Source organism: Bacillus rossius, chromosome 17, assembly GCF_032445375.1.
Source record: "Bacillus rossius redtenbacheri isolate Brsri chromosome 17, Brsri_v3, whole genome shotgun sequence".
Lineage (NCBI taxonomy): Eukaryota > Metazoa > Arthropoda > Insecta > Phasmatodea > Bacillidae > Bacillus > Bacillus rossius.
The window spans coordinates 29,677,646-29,697,949 of NC_086344.1; the positions used below are offsets into that span (position 1 = coordinate 29,677,646).

General features: G+C 37.7%; 1 protein-coding gene across 3 annotated transcripts in view; it reads left to right on the top strand.

Moving 5' to 3' along the window:
- Positions 1 to 20,304, top strand: part of LOC134540635 (clavesin-2-like) — a 68,994-nt gene that overhangs the window by 26,586 nt on the left and 22,104 nt on the right. For 2 of the 3 annotated variants that reach the window (XM_063383492.1, XM_063383493.1), the window contains exon 2: positions 10,532 to 10,823. In XM_063383492.1, the coding sequence (XP_063239562.1) occupies positions 10,532 to 10,823 (292 nt within the window). Of the gene's footprint in view, positions 1 to 5,706; positions 5,844 to 10,531; positions 10,824 to 20,304 lie in introns of those variants that run through there. The other variant, XM_063383494.1, reaches the window with a different exon arrangement.

The following is a 20,304-nucleotide window of genomic DNA, read 5'->3' on the forward strand; positions in this document are numbered from 1 at the left end:
TTTTCTCGGCGGATTGGTGTCAGTGTCCGCGTTGGACGACAATCGAGCGACAACTGAGTTGGTAGACGAGATTACCTCCCTTGTATAGGTGAAGACAAGGGAAGCAACCCCGTGGGCCAACCGACCAATCACAGTACAGCATTCATCAACATGCCCAAATAAGGAATTTCGGCCGAGCGCATCACACCACGCCAGGACTCGCCCTGATTGGTTGGCTAGTGGTAGCCTCCAGAGACCCTTCCAGACGGTCGCTACAGCTGTGCGTACAACGTGACGCGTAAATCCCAAACACGCATTTACAAAGTGAAAAATAGCTTTCTGGCGCCAGAGTGTCGCGCCTGTCTGCTCTTCCTTCTGTACCTTCCAGACTATTCTCAAAATATTACACTAGCAATATCCAATAGAATATAAAATTACCCAAAAAATTCAAATACAATGTTAAAAATTTAGTAAACAAAGTTGAAATTCATATAAAAACTTTTGTTTAAAAATGATGTCCTGTAAAATTATAATCTATACTGCTTTAATTACTGACATTATCAAATGTCAACATTAATTATTATGAACTAGAGTTAACCCTCAAATTAATAATTAAGTATCTCAAGGAAATAAGTATTTTAAGGCTTTCCATGAAATTTAACCAAAGTAATTAATATCAATTCTTAACATATCTGAACTGTTTTCCATATCAACAAAAAAAAAATTATCCTTCACCTCAAATTTATTCTTAATATTCTTATGACCCATTTTGCAATGCTACAAAGGGAAGCCAAATATTCACCAATTTGAAAAAAGAAATCCAAAGTTGCTACTCACCGCTATTAGTGAATACAGTTTCAGTGTAAAACAGAGATTCGGAGACATATGTACAGCTGATTGAACAAAAACTACTTCAATTCTAAATGATGATTATGTAACTAAGATTTAAGTACAGATTGATAGAAAAAATCATTTCAATTACATTATAAAAGTTTTAGAGTTTCTCAATGCATTTTATTTTACATCCAATTTGATTTACTTCTTGCAAGAAAGAATTGAGTTAATTATTTAATAAGTTTTTATGTAAGTCAATTTTTTTGGTTAATTTCATGATTCTATATAGAATGATTGTGTTCTACAGTGTTTATTTACTTATATTTGGTATAATTTAGGCTTTGTTGCATTTCATCACACATTTAATTCATAGCTATAACTATGCAATACATAAATCAGTCAAGAGTGCCCATACACATCGCTAATAAAATCTCACCAACTTTTCCCTTACCAAAATGTTCAAATAATTTTTTATTTACCAGTCTCTACCCTCTTCATAGGTCTGCATCAACTTCTACACCGTTCAACCAATTGCCATGGAAATTGGTATTTTTTGATTATTACTGTCCTTAATCCTCAATAACAAATAGTAATTGGTGAGCGAGTTTAAAATGGAATACCATTTCAAACGCTCTACAGATTCTAGATTAAATACAAACAACTCATTTTAGATATATAGGCTTACAGAGGTTAATCAATAAACACTGGGAGGTTCTGCTGGTAGTGTATAATTATCTAAAGGGCATGCAATGACTTTTTCCGGATGTCCAATAAATTTCCTGAATTTCCCTGGCCAAATACGACTTCCATGACCTTCCACAATGTGGGCGCCTTATCAGTTAATGCCTTTATCATAGTTTCATAGTGCTTCTTATCCCATGGTCGACAGAGGCATTTCAGTAGCAATTTGAAGTACCAATTCATAAGCCTATCTTAAGTGTTTGTTCAGCAACAAAGATATGAATGTCACAGTGAAACATAGTTACAAATAGTAGAATAAAATTACAACAATCAGGCCCACTTGATCTTCATCACACTAATTTTTATTTCCTGCTACAAACAAGATAAAATTTTTTCCTTGTCTGTTATCAGAGGTGTCTACATCAATGTGAGGCCAAGGTCAAAATATTATTACAGTCCAACGTCCGATATCTATTTATAACCACCTGCCAACACTTGATTATCAATCATATTGACTTTAAAAATAAAAAGTTTTAAGTTCAAATCAGCAAAGGAAAAAGAATTTTGTTAGTTTTAAACGTTTCTAAATTCTAGTTTTATTACTTTCTGTAAATGGACAGTCTAAGCACTGCAAAGTTTGGTACAAAAATTCTGTGTTTACTGTCCACTTACATGCAACGTATCTTAAAAGTGTATTTATTAGATATGAGAAAATCAAATCCTTTGTAAGTATTTGAGGGAATAGAGTAAACCAAAAAATTCTACACTGATAATATTTGAACTATATTAGGTCAATTTTTTCTTCACACATATCCTGTACCCATTCCCCAAAATATTCTTTACATCCTGCTTAAGAATTAATAATAATAAATATATTTAACTAGACTTTTTTTTTATTTTGTATGTATGCTACCATAGACAATATATCTATGTTATAAACTTCTACATTAGAATAGGTTGGGGTTTGGTATACTTTACAATACCCAGGTATGAAGTGGTATCGCAAAATACAGTAAATGCATGCTCATTCAAACTATTGGAAAAACTACTTCAAATACAGCAATGCTATTTAATAGAACTATCAAGGATAATTAGTTGAAATCAAAAATACCATTATGAATCCAAAATTTTGAAAATTATTGTGTTACATATCACATGAAAGGCCATGCAAAATGACACCTGTCTCACCTTTCTAATTTAATTTGAAGAAGAGTTATGGTAATTTTAAATTATGCCTGTCATGTGTTTTTTCGAAAATTTACAAAGAAGTATTTTCAAAACAGATTCATATATCATTCTAAAATTTTATACTTTTGTTAGTCTGTATGGAGGTGACATCTGTGCAAAATTTCATCAAAATCTGAGATGGTGAGGTCAAAATTTTATTAAAAGTGTGTTGATTTGACATGGAATGACCCTGATTGTGATTGGAAGGAGTGTATCTCCTTTTGAACGTGGGGGTAAAATTCTTATGTCGCGGCTTTTCCGTAAATAACAACTCTATCCTGTGGCCCTCAATATACGAGTATGTGCATATTTTGTGATGCAGTAGAAGGTGAAAATAAAAATACATTACTTCCTACTGCACATCCCAACCCTTGACACAGATTTTTTTTAGCAGTTAGAAAGTGACCTAACGTAAAAAAGGAATAATCATTAAGTGCAGCAAATGTAATAATTCTTTTTTGATGTCAGGTACATGCTGCTCAAAATATGCTCACAAGGGTTGACACTAGGTTTGCATGGACAGTAAAGCAATTTTATTTACCTTCCACGGCATCAAAAAATTCAAATACAATACATACATTTTCTTATATATGGAGAACGGGATCTAGAGCACAAAATGGATTCAGTCACGTCAATGCACAGGCCTTGCAATGTAAACAATAGAAAAGGAGGAATTTATGAATGCTGTTTTCAGGATTAAATGAGGAATGTCTGCAATACTGAAAAAACACCATTCTCCGAATTTTATTATATATTTTCGGAAAAGCCTCTACATAAGAATTTTACCCCAGCCTGTGTTGGGTCTGTTGGTTTGGTCAGTCAAAGGTTCAGCACCTTCCCCACACGATAACGCCCTGGCGGTGTCAGTGGTTTCAAGCTCTTAAAAAGAACTCGAAATTAGGATGACTGGTATTTCCCAACGCTTCTACCCAATTGGTGCACATTCTGAGAATCATGGCAGGCAGAGATAGCTAGATAATGTACCGATAGGCTAGTTTGAATGATTGATTAGGATAGTTTAGTTTAAAAAGGTGTGAACAAACTAAATTACTGTAAATAAGTGAGAGAGATTGTTACAGTTACTTACTGGCGTTTTTGGACACGTGAACTATTAACAAAATTATTCCATATTTATAGACACCTAGGCCTACTCTACAAAATATCTTATAAATTTTATCGGCCGCATTTTTTTAACCAAATTACCATCCACAGGAAAACTAATACAAAACAAAATCGGCTGAGTTACCCTTAGAGTTCTTTGGATGTAGAATCGGTATGTAAACATCTTTTTTGTTTTCGATTTTAGCAAATTTCTGACGTACCTATGCACATCAATAACTGATTATTTCAATTATAGCATAGACAATTCTGATATTGAGCACTTATAGTATCGATTAACAGTAATAAAAAATTTACGTCAAATATTCACATCAATTATTCAATAATCACCTGTTTCCCAAATAATAATTTCTTATTCCAGGCCTCCATCTTTCACAGCAGAAAGCAAATAGTAGGAATCCCAGAAAAGAGAGGGTCGGAATCGCTCAATGTTGCCAACTCTAGAAAACGGAAAATATTCTTTATTTATTTGTAAAAATTGAAAGACACGCCTAAATCCAAATACTACCATACAATAATGATGAATAGTGACCAAATGTTTTTTTTTTTTTTAGATTCGCGCGTGATATACCGACAACCTTTCAATCAGTGTAAGCAGCCGCCTTCCATTTCTTCATGAAGTTGTTTGGGGAGTAGTATAGATCCCGATACCATAACACTACTGGTAACGTCACAAAGTTGGCAGCGGTGACATCAATACCACTCCAACATTCTTATAGGACAAACGCGGGCATAATGAGGTTTCGGGCGGGAAGCATTCATGTCATTATTTTGCTCAAAATAGGTTTCGTTATTTAATTAACTTTCGGGAATCGTATTCTATATTACCTGATAGAACACGGTTTTGTATAGCCTAAATAATCCTACCCGGTGTAGATGTTTTGCAATACCATGTTTTCTAATTTAATTCTTGGTTTTAAAATCCCGTACCGTATATCTTAAAGTATACTAATACCCTACATATTCTAGTACATAACACAATACCGTTTGTATAAAATTTACGGTGTTGTATTATTTACTACAGTCCCACCCTATGTTACTGTGTCAGAAGCCACGTCGCGGATTGCTGTAAAGCCCTTATGTTTGTGTGTTAGTGTCAATAGTAATGTAAACTTTTTTTTAATACAGGTGGTCGAATCCAGGAGCCAAGCCAGGGGGGGGGGGGGGTTAGGGGTTCAAACACCCCCCCCCCCCCCCCACTTAGCCCGAAATCTTTAATTAATTTCTTATTCATCACTCAAACAAATTTCATATTAAAATTAATCAAATTGTTACCATTACAATATTTAAATTTAAGAACCGAAAACTGTTAAAATAGTACTATTTTACACCCTAAAATCCAAATTTCCCCGGGGGAGGACCCCCGAACCCCCCGCTTTATTACCGGGGGGGGGGGGGGGGCGGCATGCTTCTTAACACCCCCCATACACAAATTCTGCCTACGCCACTGGTCGAAACGTAATATTTTTTAGTCCACTCAAGAAAAATTCTGTATCCACCACTGTTTAGAAAACTTTCTGCTTGCTTGTAAATGAAAGTAATAAACATCGTCACAGTTCAATTACTCCCTGTCACATACATACATGACATCGCGCTGTTCAGATTTTTATCAGCCCAGGAAATATTACATTGTCTAGCTATACCTATTGTTTTCCTGTTCAACTAGTACAAATAATTTGCTTTTCTACGGATACATATCCGTAATTTCATTATAAAGTGTACAATTTGTATTCTATTCGTGGACTTATTAACATAGATAAAAACGTATATCCTTTCTGCCGCTGATAGCGGAAGAATCCTCGTAGTTTCGCTGGCGGCCGCTAGGTCGCTCCAGCGTGGAATTGATCCGCATTTGACCGCCCTGGCGGCGCCGTCGCCTGGCCAATCGATAACTTGCTGCGGCAATATGGGGCAGTGTTGGTGGTGGTTAGTGACGGTGTGCTAATAAATATTATGAATTTTATTGTGTACATACAGTGATTACGACCTTGGAAAAGTATTGGGTAAGCTACAAACTTCTTACGGCGACGTTTACCTTTCATCGTTTCAGTTGATTTAACAATCGCACATATATATCTTTCCATTTATAAATTGAGTAGGTGTAACAATATTCATGGCAATTATATATATATTTTATACCCAAATAAGTTGAATAACCCAACATAAATTCTCTTCCTCTAAATCTGAAATGTGTGTTTTACATTGGGCAAATTTATACGCAGTTTACTGATATATATCACGGACCTTTCCGCTGCCGGTACGTACGTATGAGACGTGATAACACTACTACAGGATAATTATTTTTCAATGTGAAATATAGTCTACGGTCTTTTCAATTTAATCGTAATTTAAACTGCTTTTTTTTTTTTTGTACCTATTGGCTTTTGGGCAACTAGGCTATTGACCTTGCACTAGAAGGTATTTGTTTGAACTTATAGTATAAATACCTTTAAATTTTCAAACAATCTTATCATAGTTTTCGTTAAGAATAAAAAAGAAAACAAAATATTTCATTATTTGGTATCAAATGATTTGTGCAAAGATTTACCGCGATGATTTTTTTATTTTATTAAAAATGAAGTGTGATATTTGATCAATTTTTCATTATTCATATTAATTAATGTTTAAAAAAAATTCTAATATCATTATAAAGGATACAATCTTCGTTTTTTGGTAGCAATTTTATAGAATAACGAAATATTATTGTGTGGTATATTGTCACACAATAAATATTTTAAAATATCAAAATATTTGTAAATATTTAAAAAATATATCACTAGTTATCAAAAAAGCTATAAAATTTCGCGCAGTCATAGCTAAGACACGTACGTAATTCAATTCGACACATTACTTTCTTAATCATTAATACTCCGAACAAAATACTTAGCTATTCGTAAGAGTTAAATACGCACTGAAGAATTTGGCAATTAACTGTTCCTTTATTGCGTATCCAGTTTATATCACATGTTTATCATTCATATCTTATCAATTAAATTTTTTGGATTATGAACAGTTTCGCATGACAAACATATTTAACTGCTTACTTTTTTTTGTTAAAATACTATAAGGTTAATTACTCCAGGTTGTATGCCTATTTTCGAAATCATATGTGTTTAGTTAATTATACAGTTTTTCGATACGAACACATTCATTATTATTTTTTTTAAGATACCTACAACTGGTACGCAATAAGAAGCAATTACCGAACATTGAGATCGCCTGATTTATCACCTTGTGACTTTTTTCTTTGGGGACATTTAAAGGCGCAAGTTTATAAACATCGTCCCACAACCTTGCAATCACCCAGGAAGTGGCTGCCATTCCACCGGAAATGACACGACGAACTATGGACAACTTCCGGAAAGGCTTCGTCAATGTGTCAACAATGGAGAACGCCATTTATCTGTATTAATGTTTAAAACCATGTAATTTGAAATGGCATTGTATTTTTTCTGTATCTTTCTTCGTTTGCTTGTGTCTGCCTTTTGAAATATGGGAGGTCTTTTTGCCGGACCCTGTATTTTGGTCATCCCGTTGAAGATACCGTCACCTTTTGCAATAGCTTGGGTCAAATTAATTATATTTGGGCACTTACTTTTTGACGTCACGGTAACAGCATTGATATACGCGACTATGTTTCAGATTACAGCCCTAACTTTTCAGACGCTTCATTGTAATCGTAGACAAATTACTATGACGGAAATAATGCCTCTTTCGATTACAATAACGTATATGGTAGGGTGGGTAACGAATATTAGGCCTTTTTTTTTAATCGCTATTGTGCGGAAAAATTGCCTGATATAATAAGAAGATAAACGACATAAAAAATTGGTACATTTCCCCCGATTACGTATTGTAACCTACTTACTAAACATTGACAACAATTAACGAATGAAAATGTTTCGTTCATTTTTTTTTCAATATAATTATTTCCATTATCAACATGTTATGGTTATTTTGAGATTTAAAAAAAATTACATTTCGTTAATATTGCAATTTTTCCCGTTCGCGCAATGCGTTCAAAATACGGGAGGCTACATTAAGTTGTGCTAACTATCTAGCGGATGATTACCTAAACAAAGTTTTTGTACCAACAATAATAATATGGCCTATACAAATAACTTAATCACCTGTCATCTTTAACTTCTGTGGTTCATAATAATGTCTTAATTTTTCGAACCCATCTTAGTTTAGGTGCTGACGAGTCAGTTAAATGTGAATTTGAAACGCGTCATTCAAATTAAGGTAATCTAGAATATAAAAATGGTTCACAACAGTAATAATCTCTATGAGATTAGCATGCTTTCCGAAATCCATACATTAAGTGGGGTTGTATCCTTAACTATGCTGCTTCAATAATTTACGGTTTTTGTAGACGACTTGAAATAAATCTATCATACTTACTATGAGTAAGAATAAAACAAATTGTTGCTTGTTCCATTGTTAAAAAAAAAATAAAAGAAAGATTAATTTTCATTTAATCGTCTGCATGAACTAAAAGCAAGTAATTCTGTTTAATACAAAATTTAATTAACAGTTCGTACGTTGTTTTTGTCGTCAAACCTTTTTTTCTTTTTAAGGATGACAATAACTAAGGAAATAAAAATTGGGTTTTACTAAAACTTTAGAATCCTGAATTTTCTACGGTATTGCAAATAAAAAAAAAAAACAATTCTGATGTATAGCATCTTAGCTTTTGGAATACGGCATTTGGTGGGAGTAATTTCGTGAATGGGACGGAAGTGCGTAACAGGAAGCGGGACGGCCTACAGTTTGCGCTCCTGCTGCAACGTATCTGCTAGCGTAAACATTTACATTGAGTCTGAAGGGAGAGCGAGGAAGGTAGTACCAAAAGTCTTATTGCCTATAGCAAATTTCTGTCCTTTTATTTTCCCAAATTTTCCTCTCACGTCACAGCTCAGCTCCAGTGCAGCCTTGGTTTCTTATTATTAATAATAAAATTTATTCATTCCCATAGATGATGTCTTATACTACGTGAATTACTCTGTGTAATTTTTTTTTCAGTTATTTCAATGATCTTGTATGATTCATTGGATATGTGCGTCTACATCTTAGATTTTATTTTTTTTTCGTACTTCTTTATTATATTTTTGTTGAATTTGTTTTATAAAATTGTATAGTGCTTGTCTATTGGCCGTCGCTTGATAACTGTTCAAGTAAAATACATAAAACGGCAACGGCCTGATGGGAAGGGGGAGGGGTAGAAATTTTCTCCAACCCCTTCCCCGACACACTTTTTTCCTGACCCCTCCAAATTGCGTGTTGAAGTCCCTCCATACTTGACTGGCACCTAACTGATATGGCAGCGAGGCTAAAAGAGAATGATAGGAGAAGGGGGAAAAAAAATATTAAGGATGGCGATAAGAACAGACAGACGCCATATTGTTTTCAGCATTATTTTAGAGCCATAAAGTTTTTTTTAATACTATTAATATTGATAACTTCCCTGCTTTAAAGGCCTCGCATACCAGGGCACAAACACTTTCTGCAGAGCTTCCGAAGAAACCATGAAACATCAAAACAAATTAACTGCTCAAAATATATTTGTACGAAAACGAAACATGCTATTCTAAAGAGTCGGGTGCTCTATGGCAATGTTTTGTAAATGATAAAGTAGACAGCACATATTCCGAGTCCATGTTTGCTACATTTGTGAACCTCCATTGTATACTTTGGTGTTTAGATGTATCATGCGTTGACTTCGGTGTGTCCGGTGAATGCTTGTGGGTAGATCTGGGTAAAAAAATGTGTGGTGACCATGACTTGAAGTGTAGCTTCTGCTATGATGATGATGGTGGAACTGGGTGCAGGATGCAACGACCATGCATTTTAGAGAGTCTTCTTTTCTTGGCATTTTCAATGATTGCTCATTGTTTCCCGGGGTGGGTGATAGTGTATTTGGGCACAGAATGAAGTCATCCTGCCTTCTGGCAATACCAATGATGGCACCGTGTGTCTTGATGGTTGGTGATTGTTGATCTCGCACAGAATGCAGTGACCATACCTTGTAGTGTCTCTCCTGTCTTGATGGCACGGCATTTTCTAGAGAGTGCGCGTGGTGAATCTGGGTTTGCAGAATGAAGTGAACATGCCTTGTAGTGTCTCTACTGTCTTGATGGCACGGCGTGTTCTAGAGAGTGCGCGTGGTGGATCTGAGTTCCAGAATGCAGTGACCATGCCTGGTAGTGTCTCTCCTGTCTTGATGGCACGGCGTGGTGGATCTGAGTTTGCAGAATGCAGTGACCACGCCTTGTAGTGTCTCTCCTGTCTCGATGGCACGGCGTGTTATAGAGAGTGCGCGTGGTGGATCTGGGTTGCAGAATGCAGTGACCATGCCCTGTAGTTTCTCTCCTGTCTCGATGGCACGGCGTGTTCTAGAGAGTGCACGTGGTGGATCTGGGTTGCAGAATGCAGTGAACCATGCCTTGTAGTGTCTCTCCTGTCTCGATTGCACGGCGTGTTCTAGAGAGTGCGCGTGGTGGATCTGGGTTGCAGAATGCAGTGACCATGCCCTGTAGTTTCTCTCCTGTCTCGATGGCACGGCGTGTTCTAGAGAGTGCACGTGGTGGATCTGGGTTGCAGAATGCAGTTAACATGCCTTGTAGTATCTCTCCTGTCTTGATGGCACGGCGTGTTCTAGAGAGTGCACATGGTGGATCTGGGTTTGCAGAATGCAGTGACCATGCCCGCCGACATGTTCCCCGGTATGCCTCTGGCCGCCGCGCAGACGCCGCAGCTGTTGGGGCTGGCGGGAGACCGCGCGCTGCCCACGGAGTTGGGCGAGGGCTTCGAGAAGAAGGCGCTGCGGTCCGAGACCGTGGACCAGAGGAAGGATCTGCTCCCTCCCGCCCCGCAGCAGCCCTTGCTGCCGCCGGAGCTGGCTCGCCGCGCTCAGGAGGAGCTCAACGAGAACCCCGACACGGTGCACGAGGAAATCGAGAAGCTGAGGAGCCTGGTAGCTGGTGGGTCCAACAATCCCATCAATTCTCGCGTCGCGCTTCTTCCCGATCTAGCTGGTTCGGGTTGGGGCAAAAGTTGTGCATTGGTTTTGAAGGACTATTAAAAAAAATGGAGCAACTTACAGAATTGAGGTTTATTTCATTGTAATCAGTATACATCCCTAATTTTTTTTTTAGTAAGCTTTGAAGATAACATCAAGAAAGGGATGGCCATTAGCAGCGATGCTTTGATGAAGATGATTTTGGAACTCTTCGGTCGTTTTTCGGCACATTTCGCATCTTCAGTTCTTCCAGGGTAAGAGGGCGATGTTTAAAACCTTTCCCAGGTGTCGCCCGCGTGCTCATCGGAGTTGAGCGTTTGTGACTTCTTCCTGTGGAGTTACCTCAAGGAAAAGGTTTTTAAACATCGTCCTCACACCGTCGAAGAACTCTAGATGCTAATTAGAGAGGATCCCCTCCCCCCCTCTCTTGCGCTCGAATAATTTCGAAATATTCTCCGTTTTTTTTATAGCCCTTCAAAACTGATACACACCTTTTTCTCCGCCCTTTATTTAGAGTTATTAAAATAGAGAGTTTGTTTATCTGTCTACAGTTCGTGTAGCATGAATATGGCGAGGCTTAGAGCTGTGAAATCTGGTGTGTTCATTCTTCACGGGGTCCATTTGCATCTCGAAGAGTTTTCTTTTAAATGAATTTGTTCTTTTTATTTAGTTTTACCGGTAACGTTTTCCCGATTATAATCTCTATGACATTAGCTGTTCCATTGTAGATAAAGGTTTCTTCGTCTCCTGCCAATGGCTATTGCAATTTTGACGCCTTCTTCATCTTCCGGCAATGGTTGATGCCTCATTCACTTTTAGATATTAATCCAGTATTTCTATGATTATTATCTTTGAAATTGTATTGTTGGTTAGATAAATGCTAATTTGAAGGGATTTAAAAATCTTTTCATCCAAAATGATGTTTTTGGTTTACATATTTTCATGTTATTATTAGTTGTAAAGATTTTGTTTTCACAAGTTGTTTTTCGAAGTTAGATTCAGTTAATTTTTTTTTCATTCGAGGTGTGGTAATGGCCATGGGCGTAGTTCCGGGATGGTTGCAGGGCGTACACAGGTCCCTTGGAATCAAAAAGCTCCTCTCTGATGGTACCCACTTGCGCTTGCAAAATCGTAACTGTGAAATGGGAACGATAACCGTTTTACAGCGGGCACCCCCTGGCGAATCCTCTATATTTTCCCCCCGTGGTAGTGGCATGCCCATGAGGAGGGGCAGTTATAATGAGCAGTGACGAAGCATGGGTGCAACAGCTGGTTCAGAATATCTGTAACATTCCTCCGTGGTGGATCCAGGGGGGTCGCTCATCCACTGTAGGATTGGACGATGGGCTGCCCCAGGCCCCCTTACTAGCTCTTTTTAAGTTCTACTGATCTACTGATCGGGGATATCTGACAGTAAACCTAACCGAGGAAAAAAATAAATTCGTGAAGGCTAACGCTATGACGGGGGCCAGGTCTATATTTCGTTAAATGTTTCTGATGTGAAAATAACAAGTAAAAAAGGTACTTTTTACAAAAAAAATATATTGAAGAGAAAACTAGGTATGCTGTATACGTTGCTGGGCTCATTTTCGTTATCCTTTTTGTGCGATGATTCGCCCCCTCCCCCCCCCCCCCACCCAAAATAAAAATTGGACAGAAAGAGATGGATGGATGAAGGAATAAGACAGTGAGTGTGCGCATGCGCATGTTTCAGATAATAGATATAGGTATCCTAAACAATCAGCTGTGAGTGCCTCGAATTTTATATATTTGCTACTAGCGCGCTCGCGTTCCTCTTTGTTCAACCAGCAGCGTAGAGAGCGCTGTTGAGACAGTCCTTGCATTTCCCGCATAGATAGCGCTACCTGTAATGAATATTATATTTAGTTCAGAGATTTGGCGTGTTCCGAATGGCAGAATTGTTTGAAAAAACTTCAACATACAGTTTTTATGATGGTGTGAGTATTTCAACAGTAAGTAATATTTATTTACAAAATGATCTCTCTCCCTCACGATTCGAGGTTTGAATTGCCAAAGAAATTTCACTTCCACCTTGTGTAATGCATTACACGCGCTCTATTTATTTATTTTCTACTTTCCAGGTTTGCCTAGTTTTCTGTCAAATATGTAAACACTAATGGAAAAAAAGATGTGCTGATCAATACCCTTTGGAATTCAATCGAGTTTTCGCGGTTACATAAAAGAAAAAAAATTCAAAACTTGTTTAGCTTCTTACCTACAGTGCCGGAATTTGATCGTTAGCATTTGCAAAATTAAGTCTTGTATTATTTATTAAAAACAAATTAAAAAATTTCAACCATCGTCAAATTAATGTTCCAGATTGACACAAAAGTGTTGTTTTTAAGAATATATTTACCCTAGGACGGGCAATTCACAACCTCTTTAGGCCTCCCGGTAAGTGGCCCTTCTCCGAAATATTAAGGCCCTGCATAAATAAACTGTCCAGGAGCTCTTAAATTTCAGAACCGCCACCGGGTATGGGGAGTCGAGTTGAGGTTATATAAATGAAATTTTATGTCATTAAGCTTTTATCTTTGAAAGATTTGTGCAATGGGAGTGCATGACTTGATGTAGGCTTTTGGACATACTCCGTTGCCTAGCACATTTGTGTCCGTAGAAGAAAACTACAAAAAAAAAAAACACAAATCAAGCAAAAATATTTTTGCTGTTGTCAGGATTTACAACAGCAAACAGCAAAATTTTTTTGCTTAATTTGTGTTTTTTTTTATTTGTGTTTTTTGTAGTTTTCTTCTACAGACATACATGTGCTAAGCAATGGCGTATGTCCAAAAGCTTACATCAAGTCATTAAGCTTTTGTTTTATTTCCCGTGCCTTCATCGTGTTTTGAGTGTGCTTCTTGTCAGCTGAGACGTTCCGACCCTGGGGAAGGCACATCGACACTTAAAAAAAGTTTTGCACACCCTTAACAATAAACTAAAAAAAAAAAAATCCCCTCTATGTTTGAGATATTTATTTATGATATTTTTAATTTTGTGTCTTGAGACTTTATGAAAGTGTGTATTATTGCATCCGTATAAGCACAGGAAATAGCCTTACACTTATTATTCAGATTTTTTTTATTTCATTGCTGTGTTCCGGTTCAATTGTATAGTAACAAGCCAGATGCAATACTGTCTTTTTTATTATTGCGGCATGCAATGAAATTATTTTTTAAAAAAATGTATTGCGGCCACAAATAAACGTGTGCCAAACGATATTTCCATTTAATACACATTGCGAATCTGCCCGCATCTGCAGATGTGGCATGTCGTGAAACCTTTTTAACAAAGCATAAACTATCACACGTCTATATGCGACATGTTGTGAAAGGTGTCGAGCAAAGCCAAACTGTAACTTGTAGAATGGACAACAGACTTTGTGCAATTGAATAATACATCATGTGGCATGTTTTTTTTTTTTTGCAGTACCTGGGAAAAAATCGAATAAGTGACATATGTCGAATAACAATTAACTTAATATGAAATGTTTTCTTTCAAAGTTAACATACGACTTTTTACGCTAAAAATGGGTGTAACTCTAACCTGACAATTTGTGAGCTGTGGAGGGTATGTGGTTTATTCATGTCAAAATAGATACTTCCAAATATTTCACGTCGACAGCAAAAACCAAATTATTATTTACTCTTAATGTATTATTAGTGACACCTTTGAATATATATATTCAAAGGTGACACCGAGATTTTTGTTGAGGATTCATCATCATTTGGTGGCGGTCGTATTCTTATCTTTTTCGTTTACAAGCGAATGCAATAACTCACTTTCTTTTTTAAATAAGGCTACACGTGGCTGATATACGGCTAATATAATGTGTGTGTGTTTGTAGCATTGAGAAATGAGCAATGAGTAACGCAAAATATCGTCAACGTTAACTTCGACAGTGAAAATACTGACATCACCAGTGTCGACTTTACAAAACATTTTGTTAATACGGATAAACGGTTTACGCATAAGTCTAAACACACATAACATTTTTGGTTGGAAACTGCAATGAAAAGATACCGAAATAACAAACGTTGAATACATTTCAAATATAATTAGCAACATTATACAAATTTCTCTAAGGAAATAAAATTTACATAGCCTTTTGTATTTCTCAAAATTGTGATGATTTTGAAAGTTAAGTAAAAAAAAAAAAATTATAAAAGAAAATCAGACAACATTAAAAATCTGTTACGTTATACATTTATTTTTGAGTTATCAGTAATTATAAAAAAATGTAATATTCTACCAGCAATTATTTAAATCATATTCAATATATTTTTTATTTTGTGAAAGTTTTGTCATTATTGAAAAATCTACAAGTTTTTTTTTTACTTTAGTATTAAACGAAACACTAATAACCATGTGTATTTTTAAGTTTTTTTTTGTAGCAATTTTTCTTTTCGTAATGCGCGACGCAGTTTTCGTTTGAAATCGATATTTACCGAAACGAGCATGCAAGTTTTCATTTTTATAAAATCATGCCTCAGAGCATTATGGGACTCCACGCAGGTAAACAAAAATTAATTTAACTTTATTTAAGTATGAAAATAATCCTACCTTGTAATAATTAACCATTTATTCTTACATATATCTTGTACAGTCTCTTATAATTTATCTTTTTAAATTTAGTTGTTATATTATTTATAATACATCTTATTATGTTTAGCAGCACAGTTGATGCACATTTATATTTTGTTTTTATTTTATGTGGGGAATTAACGGCTTTGGCTACCATTTAGTAGCATAGGTTTTGTTTTACCTTTCTACAATTTGTAAAACTTTGTATGGTTAAGTGGTAGACAAGGTCTTAACTTCACCACATAAAACTAATCCTTCAAATAAAATAAAATAAATTTCCCTTGGTTTAAACTTAATTATGTATATCACGAACTAAGCAGGAGTTGTTCCCCTTATCCGTGTGTGTGTGTATATATATATATATATATATATATATATATATAGTTGCTTTTATGTCCGCTAGAATTATCTATGTCAGCTCACCTTCATAATCTTATTACCATTACCGACTGAAAACTTAATATTCATTGGGATGGAGTCAGGTTTCCCAAAAAAACTCCGGGTGAAAAAAAAAAACCTTTTCACGAGAATTAAATAATTATATATATACGATTTTTGGAATATCGTGAATGTTACCTGAACTTATCTTCTTATCTTACAAATCTTTAAGTGAATTGTTGATTATCTTAGACATGCGGAAACGTAGGCTACTTACTTTTACAACAGAAAAAAAAGGGATGAGTTATCGAACTTCCGCTATAGGAGTGAAGATTCACACTTACATAGTACACTTAAACCCTGGGACTAAACGCTAAAGTACACAATAACTAAGGACCGGAAAAATTCGCGGGTTCAATGACCTCTAGGATGAAATTATAGTTCTACGTACACTCGGTCCAATGTCACCCTCTCATTGGCTGCTGTCTTGTGTAGGTGTCCCAATGTAGCGGCCTGTGATTCGACACAGCTTCGGTTGAGCGTTTCTCACTGGCCCAGAGTCATCCAGGTGTGTTTTGAGCCAATAGCAGAGGCAGCACTGAGGTATAAATATATGAATTTTAGGCTGTCGTGAAATGAATCCGCGAATTTTTCCTGTCTCTAACAATAACATACTGAATACAACAGAGTCCACGGAACGTACAGCTGGGAGAAAGCCTTAGTGTGTTGTGGGCATGGTAAAACCGGGTGCACGATAGGAAAGTAAACAGTAAAAGCTACGGCTACACAGGGTGCTATGTTCGCTATGTGATTGTTTTCAGCTATTTTTTTCTAAAACGTCGCTGACTGCGCGCATGCGCAGATAAACAAAAAAAAAATATATCGTGCAGTGCTGCTGCGTTTGCTTTAAATTAGCATCATGTCAATGTAAAAGTTCTTTGAAGTGTGTTCAGTGATGTGTATAATCCAACCTTGGTGAATAGCAAAATTCACGTGTTCTCATGTTGCGAATACACTTATAATACGAAACTCGGACACGAAATTTAACGCAGAATTCTTTAAAATAATGCCGAGCGTGATAAATATACGCAAATTACGTTTCCATTTTTTTTTGGACGCGAATAACACGTCGTTTCCGCACCCGCCGCTAAAATTCATTGCCTGAGCAGCTACGTTGACTATCGAATCATTCGGATAGCAGACGTACATTTTAAAATTTATGATGAAATAGCTCCGATAAAAACAAGGGGGAAAAAAAAGACATTTGAAACTGATTTTCAACAAGGTAATGTATGCAAATACTGCCCATATTGTGGAAATTCATTAGACAGTTGATACTTTGAAGTTTTCCTTTGGTTTGGGCCTTCCGCCACATGTGGCAACACCGTGGTTATCACACATTTCCGTTCCTTGACTGCCGTCGCATTCGCATAATTACTGTACACCGACATTAAAATTCCGAAGAATGACGAAGGCAGATTATCGCTGGAGAAGGGGAAGAGGGGCGTGGGTCGACTGACTCAGGGTTCATGAATCGCAAGGCCTCTTCTCCAGAAGACGACCTTGGGTCGTGATCTATCGCCGGGACGTGCTGCGCATGCGCCGGACTGCAGGAGACTTCCATTCCGAGTCGTCGGGTTTTACGACACCGCGAGTTCTTCATCGCGACACTTCCAGTGACCGTCGGGGGCATTGTTTGAGTGGCTGGGAGACACATAGTTGTTTGAGTGGCTGGGAGACACATAGTTGTTTGAGTGGCAGGGAGACAATTAGTTGTTCGTGGCTGGGATACACATAGTTGTTCGAGTGGCTGGGAGACACACATAGTTGTTCGAGTGGCTGGGAGACACATAGTTGTTTGAGTGGCTGGGAGACAAATAGTTGTTCGTGGCTGGGATACACATAGTTGTTCGAGTGGCTGGGAGACACACATAGTTGTTCGAGTGGCAGGGAGATACGTAGTTGTTTGAGTGGCAGGGAGACAATTAGTTATTCGTGGCTGGGATACACATAGTTGTTTGAGTGGCTGGGAGACACATAGTTGTTTGAGTGGCAGGGAGACAATTAGTTATTCGTGGCTGGGATACACATAGTTGTTTGAGTGGCTGGGAGACACATAGTTGTTTGAGTGGCAGGGAGACAGTTATTCGTGGCTGGGATACACATAGTTGTTTGAGTGGCTGGGAGACACATAGTTGTTTGAGTGGCAGGGAGACAATTAGTTATTCGTGGCTGGGATACACATAGTTGTTCGAGTGGCTGGGAGACACACATAGTTGTTCGAGTGGCTGGGAGACACATAGTTGTTTGAGTGGCTGGGAGATACGTAGTTGTTCGAGTGGCTGGGATACTCAGGGACCGGAAAGTTACTTTTAAAAAGTAACTCAGTTACAGTTACAAATACTCCATTGGAAATGTAACCCTGTTACAACTACAAGTTACACTACTGATAAATAAACCAGTTACAGTTCTGAGAAAAGTAACTGTAAGTTACTTTAACAGTTACTTTGTGAAAAACTAAAAATGTGATACGTAAAATTGTTATAATTAAAAGCTAATAAAACATATTGTGTTTAGTAAAGATATATGTTTCTTTCAACTGAAAAAAATTAAATAGGTCTTAAATTACATTGAGTAATTAGTTCACACTACAAAATTGTTCGCAGCACCACACAATAAGCACTTCACAATAAGGTTATTTTTATTACTCGACCGAACTTCGAAAAAATTAGAATATGAAGGCCACGGCAACGAAAATTCTGGACTGCTTTCTGGGCTTCTCGCTTCATTAGATTATGTCATTGCTTTCGCGCATGTGCACAGGTAGGTTAATTAATTAAACAGTACAGCAGTAAACCCGCATGTCGCAAATATTAAATAAATGACAATAAAAATACGAGCGCGGCTAGCCAACAGCAGTTTTACAAGTACATGCAATAACATTGCAAATAATATGCTTGTCGGGATTTTCGTTCTGGGATTGAAAAAATCAACAAATCGTTGTTCGTTCAATAAGAAATACATTTAAAAAATGTAACGCAAGAAGTAACGACAATTATCGTTACTTTAAGGCAGAAAAATGTAATTCAGTTACAGTTACAGTTACTGAATACTTAATATATTGCGTTACCACGATCGTTACCATAAAAAGTAACTGTTACAAATAACGTCGTTACTAGTAGCGCGTTACTTCCAGTCCCTGGGGATACACATAGTTGTTCGAGTGGCTGGGAGACACTTAGTTGTTCGAGTGGCAGGGAGATACGTAGTTGTTCGAGTGGCTGGGAGACACATAGTTGTTCGAGTGGCAGGGAGACAAGTAGATGTTCGAGTGGCAGGGAGACACTCATAGTTGTTCGAGTGGCTGGGAGATAAGTAGATGTTCGAGTGGCAGGGAGACATGTAGTTGTTCGAGTGGCTGGGAGACACTCATAGTTGTTCGAGTAGCTGGGAACCAAGTAGTTGTTCGAGTGGCTGGGAGACACTCATAGTTGTTCGAGTAGCTGGGAACCAAGTAGTTGTTCGAGTGGCTGGGATACAAATAGTTGTTCGAGTGGCTGGGAGACAAATAGTTGTTCGAGTGGCTGGGAGACACTCATAGTTGTTTGAGCGGCTGGGAGACAAGTAGATGTTTGAGTGGCAGGGAGACATGTAGTTGTTCGAGTGGCAGGGAGACATGTAGTTGTTCGAGTGGCTGGGAGACATTCATAGTTGTTCCAGTGGCTGGGAGACATTCATAGTTGTTCCAGTGGCTGGGAGACAAGTAGTTGTTCGTGTGGCTAGGATACAAGTTGTTCGAGTGGCTGGGATACAAGTAGTTCGAGTGGCTGGGAGACACATAGTTGTTCGAGTGGCAAGGAGACAAGTAGATGTTCGAGTGGCAGGGAGACATGTAGTTCGAGTGGCTGGGAGACACTAATAGTTCGAGTAGCTGGGAGATATGTAGATGTTCGAGTGGCAGGGAGACATGTAGTTGTTCGAGTGGCTGGGAGACACTCATAGTTGTTCGAGTGGCTGGGAACCAAGTAGTTGTTCGAGTGGCTGGGATACAAATAGTTGTTCGAGTGGCTGGGAGACACTCATAGTTGTTCGAGTGACTGGGAGACACTCATAGTTGTTCGAGTGGCAGGGAGACACTCATAGTTGTTCGAATGTCTGGGAGACAAGTAGATGTTCGAATGGCAGGGAGACATGTAGTTGTTCGAGGGGCTGGGAGACACTCATAGTAGTTCCAGTAGCTGGGAGACAAGTAGTTGTTCGAGTGGCTGGGATACAAGTAGTTGTTCGAGTGGCTGGGAGACACTCATAGTTGTTCGAGTGGCTAGGAGACAAGTAGTTGTTCGAGTGGCTGGGAGACACATAGTTGTTCGAGTGGCTGGGAGACACTCATAGTTGTTCCAGTGGCTGGGAGACACAAGTAGTTGTTCGAGTGGCTGGGAGACACTCATTGTTGTTCCAGTGGC